The 23,969-nt window shown below is 43.4% G+C and overlaps 1 protein-coding gene across 5 annotated transcripts; it reads right to left on the reverse strand.

Annotated features, from left to right (window-relative positions):
- Positions 1-4,414: 4,414 nt before the first annotated feature.
- Positions 4,415-21,815, reverse strand: LOC139814146 (uncharacterized). 5 transcript variants are annotated; one of them, XR_011732345.1, is made up of 5 exons: positions 21,504-21,815; positions 20,363-21,143; positions 16,652-16,698; positions 9,769-10,161; positions 6,674-6,813 (listed from the first exon to the last, which is right to left on the reverse strand). XR_011732345.1 is itself a non-coding variant. In XM_071780215.1 (4 exons), the coding sequence occupies exons 1-4, from the start codon at positions 16,919-16,921 to the stop codon at positions 5,125-5,127; spliced, it is 981 nt and encodes a 326-aa protein (XP_071636316.1). In that variant the 5' UTR covers positions 16,922-17,149; the 3' UTR covers positions 4,415-5,124. The 5 variants fall into 5 exon arrangements, 2 of the variants coding, with proteins under 2 accessions (XP_071636316.1, XP_071636317.1); XM_071780215.1 differs by lacking the exons at positions 9,769-10,161; positions 20,363-21,143; positions 21,504-21,815 and adding exons at positions 4,415-5,636; positions 16,841-17,149 and having other exon boundaries at positions 6,473-6,813; XM_071780216.1 differs by lacking the exons at positions 9,769-10,161; positions 20,363-21,143 and adding an exon at positions 4,416-5,636 and having other exon boundaries at positions 6,473-6,813; positions 21,504-21,783.
- Positions 21,816-23,969: the final 2,154 nt, after the last annotated feature.

A 23,969-nucleotide genomic window follows, 5' to 3' on the forward strand; every position in this document is an offset into this window, starting at 1 on the left:
AGAATATATACCGGTGGAATTGTAGAAATGCTTCCGAACAGATCGATCGCATTGAAATAAATGAAACGAAAATCCGAAACGGAAACACGTCTACTAGCCAGCTCGCGACGGAAGTGGAAGAAAAAGTCCTATTTCACCGACGATTGCGCATACGATAACTTTTGCTCTATCGGATTTGTCAAACGAATCTTATTCTTTGCGTTCGTGATACAATTTCATTTGTACGATGACGTAAAAAAATTAATTTCAGAGACTGAACGTAAAGATCCGAGTAAAAAATTAATTTCAAGTGACTGTACGGCGGATTTAATTGAAGATATATCTACTTCACGGCTACTTTCGTGGTCGAGCGAAGATTTATGTGGCACGTGAAAAAAGGCGTCGACGCCGGAAACAAAGTGAGAAGAAAAAGCCGTGAGTGTAGAAAAAAAAATCGGATAACAAGAGATCCACTGTGAAATCCGACGGGCCGACGTTGGCATAATCGAATTATTCTTCTTACGAGTTAACATGTGCGCCGCCGTGACGTCACGTCGTTCCGAGATAAGCGTCGAAAAGGCACTTCGAGATTAGAGGAGGAATTTTTGTCGGCGGCCGAGTCAGCGAGATTTCGTATCGGGGAGAATAAAAAAAGGAGGAGAGGAAGAGAAGAAAAGAGAATTCCGTGGAAGACGCCACGAAATTGGCAGTCTAATAAAAGGAGCCAAGAGGAATCGACTGCCATGGATCGATTCGAGACTGCATTTTCATCGTGATAACGATCGCTCATCAAGGATGTATCTACTACTTCTTTTATCTCTCCTCGACTCTTTCCTTCTCTCCTCTTCTCTTTTGCCCCTGCTAGATTTCTCGGCGCGATAAACATTTTTGAAGTGTCGTTTTCTTCATTATTTCATCGTCCGTTAACGAAATTCGTTTGCAACAGATAAACGGTCGTGTGCCTAATTTATGCATAGCCATCTCACAGAGATCATTAATTTATTCTGCTTTTTTTAGACACGATCTATTTAGAGGTATCCATCGAACTCATAAGAATAACCACACGAATAAACTCGTTATACAATTAATTAGATCTTGCGGATCTATTGAAATGTTAATGACAATTTATATATTCAAATTTTTGTTAAAAATGATAATTATATATTATCACGATAAATAATTAATATTAATTTTGCTCTTAAGTCAATTATATTTTGAGTTACAAAAAAATTGTTCATGACGCACAAATGTTTAAAAAAGTCGGCAGAATTAATCGGCTTATCTAAGCTAAATGAAACCTTATCTTCTCAAGTGAGAAATCCACTTAAGGGACGAATTTGATATCTTAATTTCGAACTCTGCCGACGTGCCCGCGTATTCAAATAAAATGCATTTGCTAACGACAAGTACACATGATTTATTTCCGAGATAGTAATATCCAATTCAAAAACTCGAAGACTCAAAAGGCCGCCGGGAATTAATTACAGCATTCATATAAATTTCACGTATGAAAAGTGCGACAATCTAAATGCACAATTATGTGAATTCAAGGAAGACTAACTATTGTTAAATTAATCAACGAATGACCCCAACGAAGCTATTCTTATTTCGGCATTACGATTTTAGCGGAACCCGACTCCAGAACATGCAACAAGCTAAATCCCTTCTTTCTCCATCTTTATCTCTCTTCTATCTTTTTTTCTCCACCGACGCGGCACACACAATCAACATACCAATTCCCTATCTGACACCCTCTCCTCTCGGCTCTTCTCCTCTCGCCCTGCGCCTCGTTATATCCGACAGAAAAGAAGAGAAACGCGATGGAGGAGAGGCGTCGCAGTCTCATCAGCGGAGCACAAAGTCCCCTTTGTTTTCCGATTCCGCGATCTTCCGCGAACGTCGATTGCGGTCGGCGCGGCCGTTCGCGCGTTTTTGCATCCCCGGCCGACCGGGTAAACACGTTAATCGATGCCGAGAATAGGGAGAGGCAGACGAACGAAGGCGGGCGAGAAATACAAAAGAAAAGCGGCGGAAAACTTGACGCGATCGAGCGAGCCGATGGGAGGAGCAGGACACGGACGGCAGGGTGGTAAAATGGCAAGAGAAAGTCGAAGAAATGATAGGGGCGAGGGAGAAGAATGGCAGGGTGAGGCGGCCTTAAGGCCGTAGGGTATGAGTTACTATAAATATTGCAAAGGGATCATTATTTATGGTAATTTGATCCAAGGGAAAGGACTCTTTGCGATTAGAACTTACACGCTCTCGCGTTGTTTCACGCTATCCCTTCACCTTTCTTGACTCTCCCTTGGCGATACGCAAAGGATAGTTATTTACGGACGAAATATCGATCGTCATCCTGGCTGATCGGATGTGGAGTTTAATTAGGCGATAATCGCAGTTGGCGCGTTCTTCTTTAGATCAATTATGCCGTAACCGCGGAAAATGCGTTCTTCAGGAAAACTTGAAGAAATACACGCAGGAAAGAAAGCGTTAATTATAATTATTGATGTTGAATCAAACGTTCTTATAAAATAAAATAGACTTTTAAATTTCGGAATTAATTCAAAATAATACGGAAAAAGTATAAAAGAAAACAGTAATAATAAGATTAGCACTGTTTTTTAGTAAAAAAAAAAAAGAATATGATACACAGAGAAATAAATCGACAGAGTAATTTGCATATAAATGTTGCGAAAGAATGCTGCGAAAGACAATGATAACTTATACGAGTCATTCATCTTGAAATCATTATAAGTCGTATTGATCTCCGCTGATAATTTATATGAGTCATTTATTTTAAAGCGATCGTGTTTTGAAAGTCTCGCTAAAGTATCGCATGGATTTGCACACACCCGCATCTCATTACTTGTTTATTATATTTCAAAAATTGATTTACGACTCACGTGATAAACGGCTCCCGCATTGTTCGGCCAAACGCTATTCTACCGGCCGTTATAAAAGTAACGAAACTTCGACGGGGTCGAAAAAACGCCTCGAGAAGGCGGTGGTATAATCTAGCCGGTAGAAAACAGAAATTCCATTACGGCGCGTTAAAAAGGTGGACGATGCAATCGCGTGCATAAAGAAAGGAATACCGCGAAGAAAAACCGCGACGCGACTGGGAGGCGGCCGGAGCGAAGAAGCGTGGCGAATAAAGTGGCAGGACCAGGAGAAGAGACGCAGGATAAAGGGGAGTAGAGGTCGATCCTCCGCGCAGGATCCGCGGCGAAATCGGCGTTCGGGAACGGCCATGAACCATTTTCGCCCTACGAAGAAGAGAGAGAGAAAGAGAGAAAGAAAGAGGGAAGGAGAGGGCGAGAAAGAGAGAGAGAGAGAGAGAGAGAGAGAGAGAGAGAGCAGCGCAACGCGGCGCAGCACAGACAAAATAAAAATGCGATGGCCGCCTCGCGAGAGTGGGAGGAAGACGTGGTAGAAGCGGAGGAGGAAAGTAAAGAAGATGAACAGAAAGAGAAAGAGAGAGAAAGAGAGACGGAGACGAGCCGGCCAACTTCTCTCACCCGGTTTGGGCCCAGCTTGGCCTTCCATGGAGCCAGCCTAGACGCGCGATTCTCATCTCGCGCGCTTGGTCCACCACGAAACTCGTACGATGATCTCTCTTTTTCGACCGCTTCCTCTTCTTCTTGTTCCTCTTGATCGGCATACTGGCCTCTTCCTCCCCTTCCATCCCTTTCTCACCATTCCGTCTCCTTCCCTCTGTCTTCCTCCTACCTCTTCTTGCGAGCCGTGATCGAAAGCGAGAAGAACCGAAAGGGTGATAGCGTCTCACTCTTCCCTCCGTCCTCCCTTTTCTCCTTCCCCTCGCCCGACCCCAGTCGCGATTTATTAGACGAGCTAATTAATAGGCCGCCTCGACGTATCTGCGCGTATGCTCTCTCTCGCGCGCGCGCGTGTTCGCAGAAATCGAATCGACGATTGCGATTTATTGCCGCTCGCGAAAGATTCACGATTCCACGAGCGGTTTCGCCGACTGGCGCGAGCACGATCCTCCCACTTACGGTTTTCGGCATCGGAAAAAGAGAATCGGTTTTTGCGACGAGCGAAATCTAGAAACTCCCCGCCGTGATTGTGTCGCATCTCCACCGAGAATCTCGCGATTTCACGTGCTAAGACACTTGCTGTATCGTGGTAGGTATGCGTTGAATATACCGAGTGCTTTAAATCACGTTTAGCTCTTATTCTGGCAAATCAATGCCTATGCTGGCAAAGGCCATGAATAATTATCGACAACTTCAATGTGTTTAGCGTTATTTATAGTGTAACTTTTTAAAATTTGTATTATATATTCCAAGTTTTTATTTTAAAAAATAATATAAAAAATATGATGATGGCACTGCTAAATATGTATTATTTATTATACCTACTAGTTAAAATGTTATTTTCTAAATGCTTAGGATTTATATGACTCTCACCGATATTTATCGGTTTCTGGATATTTTTTTGAATTTTAAAAATAGGAGAAACTTAATAGCTTAAATTTATTAAATATATATTCCTATATAACATGCTAATGAAGTTAATATTCGCTCACGAAGATTAAATATCGTATAATATAGCAAAATTAAGGAATGTTTCATGTCAATGCTATGTTATGCTTGGTTGTCGGCATTTTTGTTTAGACAAGTCCCAAAATTATGGATATGTGGTTTTTGCAAATTATTGTGCAGACACACTCGATCAAAATTCGCTCTCACGCCCATTGAATTTGTTGACAAAAACTCTTGGAGCGAGTCATCGCGTGTCAATTACCGTGAATTCGATAAGTTATTCTGACGCACACATTTCGATTTTAAAACTAAACAAATTTACATCAAGGAGATTTCATTCATTATGAGAAGAATTTATTCAACTTCTCGAGCATTTTAATTTATCCCATTTACTGAAAATTAAAAACAAGATGAATACGTTATTGAGTGTACAAAAAAAAGATAAATCTCAGAGAAGAGATTAGTTCGGGCGCGTGCGAGCAGAAATTCCGACAGGCTAAAAACACCGAAGGGAGCAGGTAGGGAAATCATCGAGCTATTATGTGCTTTACGATATGTATATTTAAAGCCACAGCGGAGCATCCATCGTGTGGAACACGGGATCTCGAGCGAAACACTTTCGAGAGGAAACCCACGCGAACTAACTTCGCGTTTCCGGCCGTTCCTGCCTCTCGCCTCTCGACGCTGCTTTCAAACTCGTGTCACGAGTAGTGAGTCGCACGCTATTGCAATTTAGCGTGAAGTCTAACGTGGCGTTCGCACCGACGCAGCGAGCGTCGTGCTTCACCGATTCCTTCCTCGCGTTCGATGGACCTTGAAGATCCTTCTTGCTCCCCTCGTTCTTCGTCCTCCTGCCATTCTCCGCCTCTTCATCCGCTCGCTTTTCGTCGTCCTCCTCCTTCTCCTCCTCCTCCTCCTCCTCTTCCTCCTCTTCCTCTAGACTCTCGTCCTCTCCGACTTTGCATCCCGACCGGCCGTGATACTTCATCGCGATCCGAATGGCGTGAGTCACTTCCGGACTCGGAGTACACGGCGGAGTACGCGCGATCTCCGTCTTCCTGCGAATGTTAATTCGCAGATCCTTCGGTATCTCGGAGCATATGCAGTCGTCGCCGGTATCCTGCGGTCGAGTCGGTCCTTCGCGGCTCGGTCCTGAAATTCGATATTGGCCGTCCGAGAATTTCGTGGTTTGCTTAGCCGCTCCTCTTAAGCCGGTCTCTCGCACGCCAGCCGGAAAAATTTCGATAAATCGCCACGGAATCGCGAAAGGCGCCCACACAATTTCAAGGTCCGTTTACGGCGATCCTGCCGGCCGGCGCGGCGCGCGTCCCTGAAATCCGATCTCGAGCTCTCGCCGACTAGGATCGAACTTTAAAAGTAAGCGCGAGCTGTAGATGCTCCGAAAGACCTCTCACGGAGCAAGTCGAGCGGAGATAGATAAAAAACGACGTCTCGCCATGGATAAAATGGCGTGAACAAAAAAGTGATAATTAAATGTAAAGCCGATAAATGTGAAAATGTGGACTTTTTACGGAGTTCTTTGTGACAGTCTTATAATCCGCGAACACGGTCGACTCCAAGGACAATTAAGTCATAATGAATCGGCTAATTTGAAGGCAACATTATCCGGGTTACACCTGATTTAATCTGAAAATCCCTGATCTTGTTCTAAAGATTCTGAGCCCGAGCCTGACGAAAGTAGGGATTGCGTTAGGAGGTTGACATATACCTACATCCAGAGGACTGCAACCCTATTTCCTTCTACGTATAACGCATGGCATGTTATGTAAGGTGTTACACAGTATATATTTCTTTCTTAACTATATACGCTTCAACGAATGTGTGAATATCAGATTTATTTTCAGAAGAAAGTTTAAAGTTATCATTTAAAATTTTTAGAATGATATATTAGAGAAGCAGAGCTATTTTTTTCCAAAGTGGCACGCGCATTCGTTATCTTATCCTGAAGAAAAGATACACAAACTGACCTTCGATAATGTTTTTCGTGCATTCCTCGAGTGTGGCGGGTGTTTTCGTGCATTCCAAAGATTCGCTGTCCTTTCTGCTACTGCGACGACTTTTCCGGGACACGCTGCTTCTTCCTACGTGGCCTTCCTTTTCTCTATCCTTTTCAATCTCCGTGACCCTCTTTAGAAATTCGTCTAAAATATCATCCTTGTCTTTCACGACTACATTGGACTCGTCACGTCTCCAACGCGCGTTTGCTTGGAACTCTATTAAAGGAATCGGCGATTCCGGGAGTTCCAACGATACTATTGTTAAGAAAGCCGGGCTCTCCTTCCGAATCCTTTCCAGCCAAGATCTGTAGCTAGATATACATAGATTGAATGGTAAAAAGATTAGAAATAGATATATGATTTAAATAAGAATAATAACAATATGTTTAAGTAATATCTAATATATTTTTATTTATAATAATCTAGTCATGCTCTGCACTTTCTTTAAATCTAAACATGCCATGCGTTCAAGGTGGACATATATAGTTCCAGTGCCTCTTAAATTTCAAAAAATTTAGTATCTACCATTGAGTGAACGGTCGGAAATGTAACTTTCGAGGTTGGAAAGTTTCGACGATAACATAGGGCATCGAAGAGAGAATCGCTATCGTCTAACATTCGCGAAGAAATAAAAGTGAAGACATGTCTTTCGTAAGACGGGCGAGCGAAGGGCCGCAGGGCTCGTGTCACGACGAAGTTAGCAACACTTCTCGCTTCGTTCACTTTGTAATGATCGCTCGCCACGATGATTGCACGATGTGGACGGCGCAGAAAGGGTTCGTAACGACAACGAGAAAGGGTACTCGCCCTCCTCGACTTCAGACAACTGGATAACTAGATGTGATTGCGGAGCCTGGAGGGCACGACACTTCAAAGAGGAAACGCCGAGAAGAAGGTGGACGTAAACGTGAGGTAACGAGAAGGAATAAGGGAAACAAAGTTCTTGGTGGGAAGAACGGCGAAAGTGAAGTGCGAAAAGACCAAATCTTTCAAAGATAACACGAAAAAAAGAAAATATATAAAATTTATAACAGAAAAAAAGAAAAATAATGCTATAAAATCGAAAAATATTTGAATACATAAGTTATACCAACAAAGAAAAAAAAAATGAGAGAACAAAAGAGATTACCGAGGAGAATATGATAAGAGGAAAAAAGATGTGACGCGTTCTTGGAGCGGAAAGTAATTGAAAGTGAAAAGCGAGATGAACAGAGATGAAAGGAGAAAGAAAGAAGATCCGGAGAGAAAAGTTTGGAGAGAAATGGAGCAAGTAAATGGAAAATGAGAACATGGAAGAAGAAATTTGAGTACACGAGGAAGAGGTCGGGAGAAAATATTCAAGAAGAAGAGGAAGGCCTTGAACTTCGAAAACGAAGGCGCAAGAACGGCCGAAGAAAAAGATTAAAAGGGAGACGAAGCGGAGAACTGGTTGAAAGAAAGGAGGTCTCGAGAAGATTACGACCTTGAACCGCAAGCTGAACAAGAAGAGGGGATGAAAAAATATAGCGAGAGCAAAAAGGCGAGCTCGCGCGATGGAGAGTGAAGCGCGGGAAGAGCACGAGGGGAAAAATAATACCCTGGACACCGAAAATAATCATGGCGAGAGATGATTCGGTAAATTTATCAGTGCGGCGCGTCGTTGTTTTATTTCTTACGTTCGTCCGTTCAGAAAAAATAAATATCGCGACTACAAATAATTTATTCTGAAAATTAATTTATTCTTGTTGACTAAATTTCATTAAGGATAAATTAATAATGAAATCGAAATGAATTCCCACGAAAAAGTAGGAATGCGAATAAAAACAACGAAGAGAGTAAATTGGAACAGCGACAAAAAGCAGAAAGTTAATTAAAAGAAACTATGACTTCTTGAGGAAAACATAAATAATGTTGGGCGTTCGAGATAGATATTTTATGTTAACATAATGTGGAATACATATACTAGTCATTAGCAAAGCGTTCAATTTTACATTTCGTTTTAGGATCCTTTTCGATCAGACATATAATGAGTTTATATATAAACACAATAATATATCACATATTCTTAATTTACTCTATTATTACCAAGTCAATCGGCGATACACCGTTCGTGAGGATACTTTGAATAATACCATGAACAAGATTTCAAAAGACTTGGCGTGATCCGCGATCCGCAAACTGCTCCAGATTACTGAATTGAGCAATAGCTTTAATTGCCGAGAGGGCAAAGAGCGTGTTCTATGAGGCGTAGCCGGCCACTCGGAAAGACTTCCAGGGAAAGGAAGAAGAAGGCACGCAGATCAAAGGGAATACAGGCGGAACGTGGGAGGATTCGGCGGCGACGGGCGAGGGTCGCTACGCGGGAAACGAGAGCACGTTCCAAAGTCGCAATAAACCCGGTAACATTGCCCGGATCTCGCGCGGAGGTCAGGTTCGCCGCGTTACGGAGGGGAAGATTGAAGACGAAGACGCGCGGCGGACGAGAGAATGAGACGGCGAGGGAGAGGGAGATCAAACGTCGATGATAATGACGTACCGATACTGCTCGTATTTTAATGCGAGAACCGCTTTAATAACGTTATAGTGCCGCGGCCTCACGGCGATTGTCCGTGGAGGCTTTTATTAAGTCGCAGCAACGTTCGTCCGACCGACCGTTAAATTTTAGTACGTTTAATTACGGGGTCCTAGCGAGCGTTCATCGTGAACAGCGCGACTTCCCTAGGTCTCGGCTTGCGCGCACAGGTCGCGTCGCCTCGAGAAGTTCGACTCTTTAGCGCAACTATGTTAATTCGTACACAGTCGATGTTAATCATTCAATAATCAGACAGGACTGATTAACCCTTCTGCTTTACGCGTCCTAGAAAATTTTATTTCTCAAAGTATATGTAAGATATAAAGAAGGATGTGCGAAATAGCAGAATCTTTAATGAGCAATTTATAAAAGAAAAATTATCTTGCTACTCGAACAATTTTCTCAATGTTTTCAATGTCTATAAATAGAAATTCAAGCAGGATAAAGTATACTGTCAAGCGAACGATATGTTAAAGCGTTCTTCTCTAAATATAGATGAAACCCGCGAAAATTCTTTGAAACCAGTTCTCGATGGCTTAATTGCCGGTTCGGTATTATAGTATAAGCGGTTGAAGCTGCAGGTGCAGAGATCCAACTTGTCAATCATCGCCGGCGAGCTGATCGCGACTCGTTAGCAAGGACGGCTGTATTTGTCAACAAGATTTCTCGACGATCTCGAGTCCCTGCTAGATTTCCGATCCGCTCTCCGATATACCTCGAGGAACCTCGCGCCAAGCGCGTACAGCCGCTACGAGGATGACAGATATGGCGCGCCGGGGACGGCGACCTTGAACCGGACGGTTCCCTCCTCCTGGGATCCTCGAGCGTTAGGCGCCGAATGTAGAGTCCTGGCACCTCCTCCGCAAGGTGATGTCTTCTCCTGTACGAAGCCACAGTGACTAGCCCAGTCGATTCTCACCATCGATCATCCCTCTTCTTTTTACCGCGGCAACAACGAACTCCGAACTTGGTCCAGACGAGCGACCTTGAACCGCGGTCGCGCTTTCTTTTTTCTCAAACGAGCGTTCGGGCGCGATCTCGCGCGGCATCTTCATCGGACGAGCTTGACCCTCCCCTCGACTTCGTCTTTTGTCACTGTCGTTTCCCTCTAGAAGTAATTGACAAGTTTTTGACAGGCTGAATTAGAGTGATTATATCGAATTATATCGTGGTTTTTTCTTATTGAGAAATAGCTGCATCATATATTGCGTGAAGTTGATCTGATTATAGAATTTTTCAGATCCGAGTTTTATTATTAAAAGATAGCAGTAAAGTGCTGGTTAAAGACCAAAATTGACCTTTAAATCGTTAGAAACTTTATATTTTAATCCGTATTTGTACATATTTAGCACATATACTGTACATATTTAGCTTCATCTGTGGCTATTTGCTTCAATTTTAAATTGTTATATTAAATTCATGAGCTTTAAAGCGTTATCACTTTTTATAGAGAATAAAAATATTTAATAAACTGCAATAATTAATATAATTTCTAAGAAATTATTAAACGGATGAAATAATAGGTATGCTATTAAAAAAGGAGAGATAAAAGAGAGCCGAACGAGAGAATCGTAGAAGAGAATGTATATAAGATAAAGAGAGAAGGGGAAGTTAACTGTCGCCCTGCAATCGAATCAGTCAGTGAGTCAGTCAGTCAGTCAGTCAGTCAGGGCCCCGCGGCAAGTAGCTGACAGTCGTGTGAGCGAAAACTAATCTATTCCACACCTCGATTACGTTGCCGACCGCGGGAATTAAAATTCAGAATAGCCTGCTAAACAACGCTTTAATGCTATCCGATTCTAAATGCGGACCGATTCAGGCTGACGAAGGGGCCCGGCCACCATCACCACCTCCCAACCGACACATCGGACCACCCGCTAATCCAAAACGCCGGTCACGGCACAGATCTCACGAGATACGATTGACGAATGCGCATAATTAATCGGTGCTTCCAGAGCCTGTTTTCAGAATCAAGAAAAGTTACGACTGCGGAAGTCGACCGGTACGGATTCGACATTCTCGTTGATCCTTCATTATTATGTATCACGTAAAATATCGTACTGTTTTATAAATTAAATAATATATATAATACTTATATTGTGCGTCTTTAATCTACATACAATAAAATACTGCAATAATGCTTTACTCCACATTACAACTTCAATTATTCATAATTATAAAGCTGGATATGCCAAAGTGCTTATATTTTTGTGTGTTATTTATGTTTATAAATTCAGTATCCGAGAAAATAAAATATACCGGCGTCGGTATATTCATATTTGACTATATTTCTACTATATTTCTCACGCAATATAACATGACTCTAAATAAGGGGATGTCGCAGAAGTATTTACGAGGTGCGCAATTTATGGTCGTGCAAAGGCACAGCAGGCGAGGCTGAGATCGTCGTCGCGAGAAAGTGCCGTGCCGTAGCGATCTCGTGTCTAATCGAACGAAATAATCGAGTCCATGTAACCCGAACCTCACGGAATCCGTCAGTCCGCGCTCCGCCATGCTCGATTAGCATGGCGAATCGATAATGAGCGCGTTTCAATTTTAATAGTCGTCAAGTTTGTTATCCAGACATCGAGTAAGGCGAGGCCGACCTGCGGGACCACGTTTCGCGTTTCGGCCGAAAGGGAAGAGAAAAGGGAAATAAACGCGCGCGCGCGCGCGCGCGCGAGAGAGTCCTCCCCGCGATATTCGCCGCGTAACTCGATCCGCACGAACACCTACGAAATTAAATTATACTGCCTGGACACGCCGTGAATTTTAATCGGCGGTTTAATCTGGCCGGATCGCTCTGTTGCATGCCACGATAGTACCGATCGTATATCGATCGTATATTTTCGCGATCATAGCCCCGCATTCTCACCGTGCAGTTAGCGCTAAATGCAGCCATCTGACTCTTCGTCTCGCGCCGTGGCTGTGCGAGACGTGCGATTTTCATATAGGCGAGATAAAATTCAGAAACAGACAGCTTTAGCGCTAAATAAAACGAGTCTCTTGAGCCGCGTTTGAAAACGATCGTTCCGCCTTTTTTGCTTTTATTAAAATAAACCCCGAGCGGGATATTGGTTACGATAATCTTCCTGAAAGAAAAAGAGGACGAGGCAGATGTTTCTTTTGTAGTTTGAAGATATGAACGTTTCGCGTCCAGACTTCATCGTTCTAAACTTCGTCGGTTTTTGGCTTAACGACGGGCCAGAGAATCGTCCCCCTCCCCCCATCCCCCCAAATTGATACCAGCGAAATTCGCGCGCTCAATCGGCGCGCATCGTGGGTGGACCCAGACACCAGAAACCGGCGCGTAATAAGAAACAAAGACGCGCGGGGGAGGCGAAAGACACCGGTAGGCGAAATAAAGAAGAAGAAAAAGCGCGGTGCGCGCAGAGAGAAAGATGCTGATCTCTTCGCGGAATATGTTTACGTTAAAGGCGAGCCCGGGTGGAAAAAAAAGACGGGACGAACCGCAAACTGCTTAACGAGTTCCGCGCTCCCCCGCGTCGTCTTTTCTCTCTTCTACACGATCTGCGGTGTACGCATGCACGCACACGCCCGTGTACCAACACGCGGTAGCGATGGAGAGGTTTGTCTTACCGGTATTTACCTTGTCTTTTAAGCAAACTAAAAAATGAAAATCAGACTTCTAGTTAGGGAGGATCACTGCAGGAGTAACAAGACTAAAAAGCTGGATCTTGAACGAACAAAAACGATATTCATTGTTATCAGTATTCAAAATAACAAGGGAACGTTGTAAAAGCGTTGTAAAATATTGCATAATAAGAGAAAGTGAAGAACAATTTTCTAAAAACAAAAAAATTCGTTTAAGAAATTCGTTTGAATCTCTAATTACATCGTTTAAGATAGCTGATTATAATAATCGAGAAATAGTAAATATATAAAAAGTACTGATTATCCTAGACTATGAACTTTCGTGCGTTGCCGCAGTCGAAATAATAACTCGCGAGAGTATCGGCTCCATCGCTACATCGCGATCCCTCACGACCACCTGGACACACGCACTCACACGTGCGCGGGGGCGAGACGACCGGGCGCTGTTACGAGAACGTCGTGTACGACCCCCGGGCGAATTTTAATTTTCACGAGCACGGCGCCCGTGTATTGTCATTAGACGGTCCTCGGACGAAGGATAGGCCGGGGTTGCAGGTTGCAGGGGGCAGAAGGAGAAGGAGAGCTGCGAGGCGGAAAGTCAAGCCACGAGTTATGGAGGGGGGCGGGGGTGGGAGGCCACGGTGTTATTAGATTTCTTGCAAATTACTCGCGCGTCCCATTAACGAGTCCCATCTGTCTGGATTACCCGGACGGCTCGGGCGAGCCTCGCGATTTAAAGCGCCCCCGCCACCCCCTTTCTTTCTTCTCTTCTCGCCCGTCCTCCCACCGCCTGCTCGCCGATAACTTCCGCTCATGCAAAGAAACGGGCTAGACGGCAATCAAATTGATATTCGTTAGGAAGAAACACAGACGGCAAAGGAGTAGGAACGAAAGGGGGGATGGTTATAATCGATTGATGGATAGTTCGGCGGGGATTTTATGTTTTGAAGGTTGAAACGATCTCACACTTTCCAGGTATAATTTCTTCACTTTCGCAATATTGATATACGACATTCACATTTAGCGCTGAACTGCGGCGTACTTTATGTTAATCTTCATGCTTAAGAGATAAATATCTCGCGCTCTAAGCAGTTTGCTTCAAAATAATAAATGCGCAATGGAAGATTGATTTTGTACGCTGTACGATGCCACGGGAAAAAATGAAGAGAGGCGAACGGGTGTGCTGGACAATGAATCTACCGGTCGGCAGCGCGGAGCGGCATTAGGCGGTCCACGTAGCGTAGCCGAATTAAATCAGTCCCAGAAGCCGGTGCGACGCCGCGTCGCGCCGCGCCACGGAGGACCACCCAGGCGATCGTGAGGTCCGCGATATCGTATCGATCTTCACCATGACCCGGAGCGCAAGGGCGAGGACGGAGAAAGGGAGGAGAAAAAGGAGAGAGAGAGAGAGGAGACGGGGGAGGGAAAAACAAGGCAATTTCCGAAAGGAAACACGTGAAATCGATAGTCAACCGACTTCGCCTATGCCCTCGGGAATTTTACGACTTTCTGCCGCGTGGAAAAGTCACGACCATGCGAAACTTCCTCCGTTTGCGCGAGGAAATGGTCGAGGAAAATACGGCCGGAAGAAAGGGAAAGGGGGAGAAAGAGAGCAAAGAAAAGAAAAGAGAAAGGCAAATGTAAGGAGATAGCAAAGACTGGATTGGAAAACCGAGATGGCTCGCGTTAAAACTTCCGCGCGCAAAACGTTAAGGTAACCAATACCTGGACACGTACCCATGTCGGGACATTTTTATCATTTTAGTCCTTAAATAAATTATAACGCGAATTAAAATCAAAGAATCAAAGATAAAAATATTTTCCCTTGTATTATATTTTTATATTTGATTTTTATTCGCGTTATATACTTACTTTAAAAACTAAAATGATAAAGGTGTCCAGACATAAGTCTTTTGAGTGTCCCGGCATTTAACTTACGTTGCCCCGTGCCCTTTTGAGTTTTGCGCTCGTTAAAACGGCCCGAGGTGAATACGGCACACTGCAGCAAATTTGACGTGCACGTCAGATCGCCGTGCATTAACGCGGACGTTTCTAGTTCCGCGAACGCGGAAATTTCATAGCAGTCTGCAGTCAGTATCAGCATTAGCAACAGCGCCAAACATGCTAAGTCCGGCAACGCACGCAATTCATGCGCTCGTTTAGATTAGTTTAGAACATCGTGCCCGGATAATCCACGTTCCGTTTTGTATGCAGCTCGCGTCGCGCACGTTGTAACGTCTCGTTTCAAAGACGTAAAAATAACTTGTCTCTCCGCTGGACGCGCGCGACGAAAGTGGAAAATGCGTAATTAAACGCAAAAGCGGACAACGTTGTATAAATTATGCGACGATGCAACGTAAAATCTAGTTACGTTATTAAAGCAGCTATTTCTTTTTTGGCTCCGCAGAGAGAACAAAAATCTAAAAATTTATGACTTCAAAACAGTTTATGTGAATGACTAACATATGTGTTAATTTTTATTTTTTGTTTGCTGATTTGCCCATTCCACGCTTTTGTTCTTTTTCTCGATTGTGTCTATAGATAAAAAATGTACCGTTTCATCCTAATCGATCTCGTCCGGCATTAAGTAAGCACTCGATTTGGACGGTGCTCGGCACGGTCGAGAGATATTCCGGAATTTCGAAATCCCCAGCTCCCGAATCTTTTCCCCGTTAGGCATGGCTTATTTATCAAGACCGAAGGGCCTCGATCGGATCCAAAATGCGGCGATCGCCGACCGAGAGGAGGGAAAGAAGAAAGAGGACGACGATTTTACACGCTGCCGTCCGTCTCGCGCGAACTAAGGCGCGTCGCGCCGACCATATAATTTCGATTCGCTGTTCCGCGAAACTCGCCGGTAATTGAGCAAATTGGCAATCCTGCCAATCAATCGCTAAATATCAAGGATAGCGCGATCGTTCTCGCGTGTGCCCGCTCGCTCGCTCGCTTCACAATCCGCAACACACTCGCGCGCGAGTTTCGCGCGCGTCGCGCCGACCGCTCCTGTCATCCTTTTGCCCACAGCAGGCTCTCCTCGACGTATAACATCCAATCGAGAGATTTCCGGGAAATAAAAAGGCGGCGGCGGCGATGTATTACGCAACGCGATTTATCCCGATACTCGAACGCGCTCGCCTTCGCCGGCCGCTTTTGTTTCGTTCGCCACCGCCAATCTGCATGAAACTGGATATGGTAAATGAAAGTAATAAAATAATTCCGCGTGCCAAATTATACAGATCTTGAAGTAATACAGGTAGAGCTCTGTGGTCGATGATTATTACATAGTTTAGTATTCCGCGAATTGAGGAAAATTCTGTAAAATTAACCTTACTTATAAAACTAATTCTACTACTTTACTGATTTAAGAATAAGTCAACAAGTAAAAAAAAAGATATGCTAATAAATGACTGGTTTCAGGCCTGGATTTTTTATTTTTGTGATCTTTATTAAATCGGCAATGGATCTCACAAATTATTCTGATGAGATAAAATGCAAAAATCAAGAAAAATGATTCATCATTCCCACTTTGTTTCTAAGAACAATTATGGATCATTATTATTATTTTTTTTATTAACTTACAATCTAAGAATATCAACGGGAGACTTTACAAATTGGTAGAAGTTAAAATAAACCAATAGAAATTAATGTGCTTGTTCCGATAGAAATTAATGTCTGTTAAGAAATCTGTAAAATCGGTTGATTTCGCCATATACCCGTCAATTTTTAATTTATTTCGGGCTACACCCATGCCGTTTATCTCAACGACTTTGTGAATTTTGAGCAAGAAACGCGTCTAGAAGTCGCGTTACGACATCCAGAGATCGGAACTGAGAGAACGCTCAATTTCAAAGAACTTGAAGTCACTTTCGAAAGAAAAGAATCTTATATTCTATCCAGAATAGGACTGCGACTTCTCGGCAACGTGAGTGAGGACGGAGTGGACACACCGAGAATCTCGACATTTAAATTAAAAATGCACTCACCGGCCGATGCGCAACAGCGGAGTTGTAAGTTGTAGCCCTGCGTTGACCTGTAACGTAAAAATATTTTTATATTAAAACAGCGTCCAAGATAATCAATACTTGAAGTTAAATAATTAATTATCGCGCTTGAGAAAGTGGCGAAATCCGCCGCGGGACAGCAAAATAATAAACGAATTAATAATTACTCACCCCACGGTTGCTCCGCCGTCGCCCGATGCCTCCCAGGCCTCCTCTTCTCCTCGATCCTCCACCGTTGGTCCGTTGTCGCATCTCCGTCGACGCACTCACTCACTCACGACGCGCGACGCGGCGACGCGACGTTCACATGCGAAATCGACGATATCGTCGTTTACGATCGCGCGACACTTTGCACGGCACTCCCGGTATTAATCTCGCGACGCGCGGCGCGTACTTAATTACACGGCGACGAAAGAATTACGGCGGAGAAGCTACGAACGAAGGTGTACGATGCGCTCGACGTCCGTGACGCCCCGCACTCCGCAGGTAGACGCTAACATGGCGGAGAGAATTTCGTAAATCGCGCGGCCAACTTCACTCGCTTGCGCCGGCAGCAACCGTCGCGCGTCGCGAGAACGTTATGGCTAGTCTACAATAGCCGCGAGAGTAAGACGTAAGCAGTAATTAAGCTATTGACCAACCACAGAGTCGATTATTCTTGAATTGTAAAAATCTTATTCAATAGCTTACTGCAACATGCTCTTACGGCTATTGTAGACGAGCAATTGTACTTGCTATTTCCACACCTGTACATTACTTGTCGCACTTTTTGAACGAATATAACGTTGAGACTATACTTTTACACGTATTGCAATATAAGCAACGTAAGAGGAATAAATGCATTAAAGTCAACGAGAAATGTGCCGCGAACCGAAAATAATACGATCGCTGCTTTACTGATTGCGAGGCAATTTTGGTTAACTACATTTAAAGCATCGATTAATTTGTTAACACTGTGCCTATATTCTCCATGATTGCCAAATATCGAAACACGATTTACGATGTTAATAAACGTACGACGTTAATAGATGAGAGACTGATCTGTGATCGCTATAACTAAATACGTCGCGACATTACTCGATTTAGACATTACGCCCCTTATATCTTTTATCCCGAAAACGATGGCAATTACTTCATTCTGAAACCGCGCGACACGAGACGGTACGCGAGAAGCGAGTCAAGTTGACGGTCGAGAAAAGCGGGACCGATCGTCCGAAAGGATATAATCGAAAGTCAACATTATTGAATGCGATGTACCTCGGTATCTGTATCAATTCCGCGAAGCACATGTATTAGATAAACAATCGATACATCACAGTTTTTCGTAGTCTAAACCGCTGGAATCCGACGATACGTGTACTACTCCGCGCTGCGATCCAAGAGCGGGGAGTGCGGGGACGCCATATTGCGCGAGCGGCGCGGGCGGGCGGGTTCTCAATAATGCCCGTATCACACTAGCGGCTCGCGGCCGCGACGGCGACGATTCTCGGCCAATCAGAAAGTAGTGGTCGCTGATCGCCGATCTTTTGATTGGCTGAGAATCGTAATCGCGGCCGCGAGCCGCTAGTGTGATACGTTCCAGCATCACACGATTGTATGCGACATATATAATATTAATTAACACATAAAAGTATTCTTGACATTCTTATATTCGTTGTTCAAAGTGCGAGAAATACAGATGTGGAAACAGCAATAAGTGTATAGGGTTGCGTTTAGAAATTCAACCTGGGTAACTCTAAGGCCGGTATTCATAGTCGAATCTTATATTTAAGACCATCTTAAGTACGATCTTAAAATGTTATGAACCAATCACAGAGTTGTATTAGCATATTATCTTAAAACATTACTTAAGACGATCTTAATAAGGGCCCGGACACACACTTCTGCACAACGCATAATGCGTAAGCATAAGAAAATTGATTGGTCTATTTCCTTGTGCACATGTGTATAGGCCAATCAATTTTCTTATGCTTACGCATTATGCGTTATGCAGAAGTGTGTGCTCCCCGCTTAAGGCCTTCACACATAAAATCGCGTAAGAACGTAAAACGTAAGCGTAAGAAAATTGACCAATCCCAATCAAGTATTGCGCTGTCCGTAACTTCAGTAGGGGAAAATACTTGTTTGGGATTGATCAATTTTCTTACGCTTACGTTTTACGCCCTTACGGCATTTTCCGGCCTAAGCTATAGTTTACGTCATGTATGTACATATGTACATACACTATACACTACAGATTTTCGGTACTGGCAGTAAATATCGGAACGCCGCGCAGCACCTAGGGTGTGCCTCATAGGCATAATTTCTGAACGCACCCTAGCGTTCTCGCGACGGTCGCGACGGTTGCTCCTGGCGAGTGAAGTTGGCTGCGCGATTTACGAAATTCTCTCCGTCATAGCGTCTACCTGGCGAGACCTGATGGACCGACGGGCGTGCGTCGAGCTGATCGTATAGCTCCATTCGTAGCGTCTCCTTCCCTTTAGCGTTCGTAAATTCTTCTATCGCCATGTAATTAAGGCCCAGTTTCACAAGTGTCGGTTAACTTTTAATCTTAGATTAACTCACTCTTCGTCTCTTTCTAAGGACATTAGAAAGAGACGAAGAGTGACTTAATCTAAGGTTAAAAGTTAACCGACACTCTTGTGAAACTGGGCCCAAGTACGCGCCGCGTCGCGAGGTTAATACCGGGAATGCCGTGCAAAGTGTCGAAAATAGCGCGCGGTCATAGTCATAAACGACGATATCTTTGCGCCTGAACGAGTCAAGCGAACGAGAGTGAGTGAGTGCGCCGACGGAGATGCGATAACGGACCAACGGAAGAGGATCAAGGAGAGGAGGAGGGGGTCTGGCCGGTCTGGGAGGCATCGGGCGACGACGGAGCGGACGGAGCGACAGTGGGGGGCGTGGGGTGTGAGTAGTTGTTATTCGTTTTTATTATTTTGCTGTCCTGTGGCGGATTCCGCCACTTTTTCAAGCGCGACTTGATTCGTTCGTTACGTGATATACTCGAATCATTACTCGTACAATACCGTTCGAAGTTTAACTCCGGCGCAATTTCGATCGGAGTTCGATAACGGGCGCGATAATAAATTATTTACTTCAAATATCGATTATCTCTGTGGACGCTGTTTTAATATAAAAATATTTCTACGTTACAGATCAATGCAGGATTACAACTTACAATTCCGCTGTTGCACATCGGCCGGTGAGTAACGTTTTAATTTCAATGTCGAGGATTTGTAATGGATTTGTAAAAATTATATACAAACGTACATAAAATGTATGTACGAAAAATAAGATATTACCAAAGAATCATGAATAGTCTTTTCCTAACAATCATTAGACATTATATATCGAAATTTTTATTTAAACTGAAAACTGGTAAATGAAAATAATAAGGAATAATTCTACGTGCCAAATTATACAGATTTTGTAGTAATACCAGGTAGAGCTGTGGTGGATGATTATTACATAGTTTAGTATTCCGCGAATTGAGATGCATAAATCGAGAAAAATAATTAATTATTCCCGTAAATTTTGTTTCTAAGAACAATTATGGATTGTATATAAAAATATCAACGGGAGACTTCACAAATTGATAGAAATTAAAATAAACCGATAGAAATTAATGTCTTTTCTGATAGAAATTAATATCTGTTAAGAAATTCGTAAAATTGATTGATTTCGCCATACCTGTCGATTTTTTATTTATTTCGGTCCACATCCATGCGATCGCCGTTCATATCAACGAATTTGTGAATTTTGAACAAGAAACGCGTCTATTAGAAGTCGCGTTACGACATCCGAAGATCGAAGCTGAGAGAACGCTCAATTTCAAAGAACTTGAAGTCGCTTTCGAAAAGAGATAATCTCATGGGCCATCCTGTCGCTGGCTTCGCGATACCGCGCGTTTCTGTATTCGAGAGGAACGAACAAAAAAATTTGCGAACGAAAAACGCGACGACGCTGCTGCATTCGAAAATAACAGGATAAAAGTTTCTCGGTTTAGCGAACGCAGCCGATCGCATTAACTTCCTCAATGCCACGTCTCGTTTGCGAGAGTACGGTCAGTTGATTGTCACGTTTCTTTATTTGACGTAACAATGGTTTTGAATAAACACATTGGTAGCGTAACAAAAAGTAATAACCGTATCCCTTTCCTTTTTTTCTGGATTCGCCAGTTTTTGTCGCTTAATAATTATAGAACTCGCCGCGGCCGTTTTCGAGAACCGCGTTTTTTTTTCATTGCGATCAACAGTATCTTTAACAATGTAGAAATCATCAATAACGTCGAACGGTAGACTTGACGTTTTTCGCACTAACGACATGTAAAAAAAAAAAAAAAGAATGGAGTCAATCACGCAGACTACCTATGTTGCGCAGATCGATGACTTGCACGACGCAAGATAAAGTCATAATGCAACAGAGCGTTCGGCTATTTCGCTCTTGTTTTCCGAATAGCTGCGTCGCACGGCTGCAACAGATGATTCAGCGAAAATCTTACGTTAAAAGAATATGTTAACATTAATTGTACGCTTTCGACATTCCAAGCGATGTCCGCAGAACTTTATTTATAATCGTAATGCACTTAATAATTAAAAGAGAGCGCATGAAATAAATGACAATAAATTAAACCAATATATGTGCCACTGCATCGCAATAAATTTTATTCTAACGTTGCTACGTAATTTAATGGTGGTTTTTTTTATGAGAAATTAATTTATATATTTAAAACTTATACAAACGCTGCAATTAATTACTATTATATAATTACCAAATCGTGATCTGTTTAAAATCAATAACTTAAAACGTATCACCGAAGAACATTACATACGTGATTCATTCTTTTCGTTCACCAGCAAAAGACACACGGGCTTTTATTAACTTTTATTGGCTTTTTTTCGTTGTCGACAGGTCAATGTCGACAGTTGATCGACGTGCGGGGTGGTTCCAATGAGAGCGACATCGGCGCGCGATAGCTTTACGCACCTCACCACCGATAAACCGGTCGATACCGGAGACGGAAACCGAACGGGAGAGAACGATGCACGGGGTCGGTCAAAAAATGAGGGTTGCTTCGCGAGTCACGTCTGAGCACGGACTGGCGTGCTCGGCCTTCGGTGTGCGGCCACCCTCGCCCGAGCTCGTATTATCGAATGGTCTCTGTGTGCACACCTGCCTGGCATTTCGATATACCTATATATCCCGCCTGTACACGAATGCCGTTTACACGACCACAAACACTCGGGAGATTGACAAGGAAACTCTCAGACTCGCCCATTTGTGAAACTCCACGTTGCGCGCAATTTAAGAAATTAATGACATATCACACTATCTATTTACTTGTTCTCCATGCGCTGAAAAAAATGTCCCATTTAGTCTTGCTGAAGCGTCCTTGTATAAATCTACGTAATTCGTTTATTATTAATTATTACACGGTAAATGAAACGTTTATCTCCGTCAAATCATTCGTGAAAAAAGTACGAGAGTTTATTGATAGCCATCGCCGCCTCGGCGATACTTGAATTGAGAGATTGTCACGTCGCCTGGAACCTCGCGGGTCATTTGCCGGCGATGCCTTCCGTGTTGTCGACCATAAAACATAGCCACGACATCACGAAACCCGGCCGACTTCTCGGTCTCCCCTCGTCATCCGGCAGCGGGATAATAATTAGCACAATTAGGGGTGCAGGGTGGGACGCGTGCGCGCGTGCTGCAGCGGACCCTGTAAACTTTCGGCAATAATTTACGGGGCTTTTAGCGACTTGGCAGGAAACAAGCCGCTACCTTGAGACTTACGAAGCCAGGCTTTTCCCAAATTGCACGAGAGTCCATCGCACGATAGCCCTTTAATATTCCAGAATTAGCTTTGCATTATTCATGGCACCGTGATTTTTACTCGTCAACAATTTCTGACGTCTCGGACGTTTATTTGAGTTGTGCCGCAAAGAAATGCAACAAAGAAACGATAAAATTATATTAAATGTAATATGAACTTGGAAATGAAAGAACTTTTTTATTTGTATAAGAAAATTAAATAATTCTCTCTTTATCTTCTAGCAACAGATTAATACATAGCATTTAAAAAAATTATTTTTATTATTGAGACATTTTGAGTTAATATCCGATGTCAATTATTTTCCTATATTTTAAGTATCGTTGCGTACAGATACATAAAATGTGTTTTAAAAATTAATAACGTATGCACGTTAAAGAGCTGAAATTTGTCAGATTCCGCAGAGATTCGCAACCGGCGCGCAATGTGCGCATACGCACGTGAGCGGCGTCTCGTGTTCGCGAAGAGAAGGTCCCTGTACTGCTGTCTGCCACCGCATTATATATGTACGTATACACGATATTATGATACCCCGGACCCCCGGCAGACGTTGTTATGCCGAGAGACTGAGAGGGTAACTACCGTGCTTCGTGTTCCGCGTTTTTAGAACGCGGGACTCGAATACGCTGAAACACGAGTCGCGTGAGACGCCTTTCCTTCTTTCAATTCGATCGGTTAATTATAATCGCGCGAATGAGGGTCGGCGATGTTACTGTCGGAATGTCCGAGATGAGCAAGGAGAGAGGAGTGATTATGGCGCGCGTAATTGCGAAACTGAAGAAAATTAATGCCGACGTATGGTGTATACGTTCCTTGACGGAAACGGACTTAATTCCTTTTACTCTGTATGCGTTCTCGGTTGTTGGCGAATTAAATGAGCATAATGATAGCGTGAGAAAAACATTGACTTGTAAAGTTTCTCATTTCCCTTCACAGAAGTCAATTTACCGTAAATTTATGTTTAATTTAATTTAATATGATAATTTAATGTACCTACGCTATAACTAGAAAATATAATACGTTTATTTTCTCGCTTGTAATTTTCAAAAAAAAAAACTGCCTTTTGAAGGAACTATGTTTCAAGAAAATCTCAACTGTTCAGAAATTATCTCAGGCATCCTTTATTAAGGTGTATGGTGAAACATTTACAAGAATGAATGTGGAGGATAAAGGTAAAGGATGTGGAGGAATCGCAGCTAAAGGAGCGAGATAAAGGTCTTGGTTAGCGGGCTCTTATCATCGATCGTGCCGCAAAGTTGAACCGCGAAATGAGCTAAATGAGATCGATATAGCTAACGCCAGGCAATCTACGTGCTGCCAAGTGGCGCGATTCGCGCGATAATTGCTTGCGAACTGGCGAACCTTACCTCCCTTTCACCCACCTCCTCCCTTCCCTCGGCCGCCGCCAGCTCATTCGGAACAGCTTTTCGCTCACCCATCACTCACGCGCTCGTTCGCGACTGC

This window comes from Temnothorax longispinosus, chromosome 6, assembly GCF_030848805.1.
Source record: "Temnothorax longispinosus isolate EJ_2023e chromosome 6, Tlon_JGU_v1, whole genome shotgun sequence".
NCBI lineage: Eukaryota > Metazoa > Arthropoda > Insecta > Hymenoptera > Formicidae > Temnothorax > Temnothorax longispinosus.

Coding starts and splice junctions, on each gene's coding strand:
- LOC139814146 (XM_071780215.1), bottom strand. CDS start 16,921: ATGCGACAACGGACCAACGGTGGAGGATCGAGGAGAAGAGGAGGCCTG. Junction 16,699..16,840: donor GACGGCGGAGCAACCGTGGG/GTGAGTAATTAT, acceptor TTTACGTTACAG/GTCAACGCAGGGCTACAACT. Junction 6,814..16,651: donor CCGCTGTTGCGCATCGGCCG/GTGAGTGCATTT, acceptor ATGTATATCTAG/CTACAGATCTTGGCTGGAAA.